The 1981-nt window shown below is 32.1% G+C and overlaps 1 protein-coding gene across 1 annotated transcript; it reads left to right on the top strand.

Moving 5' to 3' along the window:
• Positions 1-24: 24 nt before the first annotated feature.
• LOC106114405 (tctex1 domain-containing protein 2) lies at positions 25-1696 on the top strand. Its single transcript, XM_013307598.1, has 3 exons — positions 25-240; positions 955-1148; positions 1531-1696. Exons 1-3 carry the CDS (start codon positions 163-165, stop codon positions 1694-1696), a joined length of 438 nt encoding a protein of 145 aa, XP_013163052.1. The 5' UTR covers positions 25-162.
• The last annotated feature ends 285 nt before the right edge of the window (positions 1697-1981 follow it).

The raw sequence follows: 1981 nt of genomic DNA on the forward strand, positions 1-1981 counted from the left end.
AAAGTTTTTTTTTTCATTATTTGACCTGGTTAAGAGACCTTTAAGCTAAACCAAAATAACAATCACAGCTTTTCCGTTGATGGGATTTTTATATGATTTCATTATCTTTTGTTTAAATCTAGTAAGTTACATTGATGCAACATTTTGTCAGAAGCTATAAAAATGTCAAAAGAATCTAAGAGAACATCTTTAAGGTTGCGCGATATTATACTGGGTCGCCATCTTAGCAAGCAGAAATTGGCAAGTATCTTATTTCTTTTTTTTACAGAAAAACAAACGACAGAAAGTTTGGTGTGATGTGCTAGGGCAGCAAGAAAGGTGCGATCAGCGGTACAAAGTAAAATTATTCTGTTGTCAATTATTGTTTAACTTGAGCTTTACAGAAACAACATAACCACGCTTGATTAGGATTTTTTATCTACTAAGTCCTCGGAAAATATCCAAAATCCAAATATCCTAGGGCAATTATTATGCTGATATATTTTATATACTCTTTGCGCTGATATATCAACCTAAAAAAAGGATGAAAGTTAAATTCACGCTCGAACATTTAAAAATGGTCTACCCCTAACTGCTGTAGGAAAAAAAATGGGACTGAAATTTTCCAAAATACGTGTACGCATACGTATTTTTCATCAGTTATTCAAAACCACTTGCATTTTATTATACTTTTATTTCTTACATTCCTCCGCCACTCACCTCTCTGTACGATGGCTTTAGTTCCTTCTCGTTGCTTACTGGTCACTATAACCCGGCAACTAAATCTATATCGATTAGACAAAGCTTCTCTTATATGAAATTTCGAAATAAGTTTGTTATTAAATCTGCTTATTCCAAAAATAAAGTATACAATATTAGCCACAGATCGACTTAAAATCTTACGCCATTGTGGAAAAGTGTTATTTTTCTATTAAATGAAAAACAATGTCTGAAAAGAAGTCCCTTTCGAAACAGATTCGGATTTATCAGCCGACTTACCAACTAGAACCAAGAAAAAGTTTTAACCCTGAAGATGTTAGGAAAATACTTCAACAATACATTGACTCCGAATTACAAGAAGTCGAATACAACGAAAAAGTAGTTCCTGATTTGTGCAACAGTCTCGCTGAAAACATTAGAACAGCGATAAAGGAGCAAGCGTACGATAGGTATGGTTGCATTTAGCACTAGCGGTCGTCCATGACGCTTTATTAACGAAACATAATTTGCAGTCTATGTGTTATTCCAAACTATGTTCTATGTGTATGACAAATTTCATTGAAACCCGGTTAGCTGTTCTGGAGATACCATCAAATTAACATCCATCCATCTAAACATTTTTATTTGTAATATTAGTAAGATGTAGCTTTTAACATAAACACAGAAAAGTTACTGTTTCCCATAGATCTGGAACGTGTTTATTGTTCTCGGATAATCTTAAGATTACCTTACAATTTTTTTAATTCTTTCTATATCTGAAAGCTCTTTGTATAATTATTTATTTAATTATTACTAAAAAGTTTGCATTTCATTACTTAAAATAATCCTCAGGTACAGGATAATAGTGTCGGTGACAATAGGTCAAAAGCGGCAGCAGAGCGTTCACGTGTTTCACTCCTTCCTTTGGGACCACCAAAGAGACGGATTTGCCGCACACAACTTTGAAAATTGCCACATTTATGCAAATGTTGTTGTTTATGGTATTTATTTAGATTGATGTTAATAAAATGATTCTATTCTATTCTACTAATTTTATTCATTAAGTAGTTACGTAAATTTGACTTTTACTCCGTTCCTATATGAGAAACTCTCATTGATTTTAGATGTTATGCAAAACAATTGAAGTTGATTTTTTAAGTTTTTGTTCAGCTGCATAGTTTTTGCTTTCTTCTTAGCAAGTTGTGTGTAAGGACAAAGAACAAGCAGATTTTTAATAAATAGTTAATTTTGAAATTAATAATTTTTGCGAGGAAAGGAATTTTGAAATAAAAACAACTTTTTA

The sequence above is a fragment of the Papilio xuthus genome, unplaced genomic scaffold (assembly GCF_000836235.2).
Source record: "Papilio xuthus unplaced genomic scaffold, Pxut_1.1 DF828142.1, whole genome shotgun sequence".
NCBI classification, from domain to species: domain Eukaryota; kingdom Metazoa; phylum Arthropoda; class Insecta; order Lepidoptera; family Papilionidae; genus Papilio; species Papilio xuthus.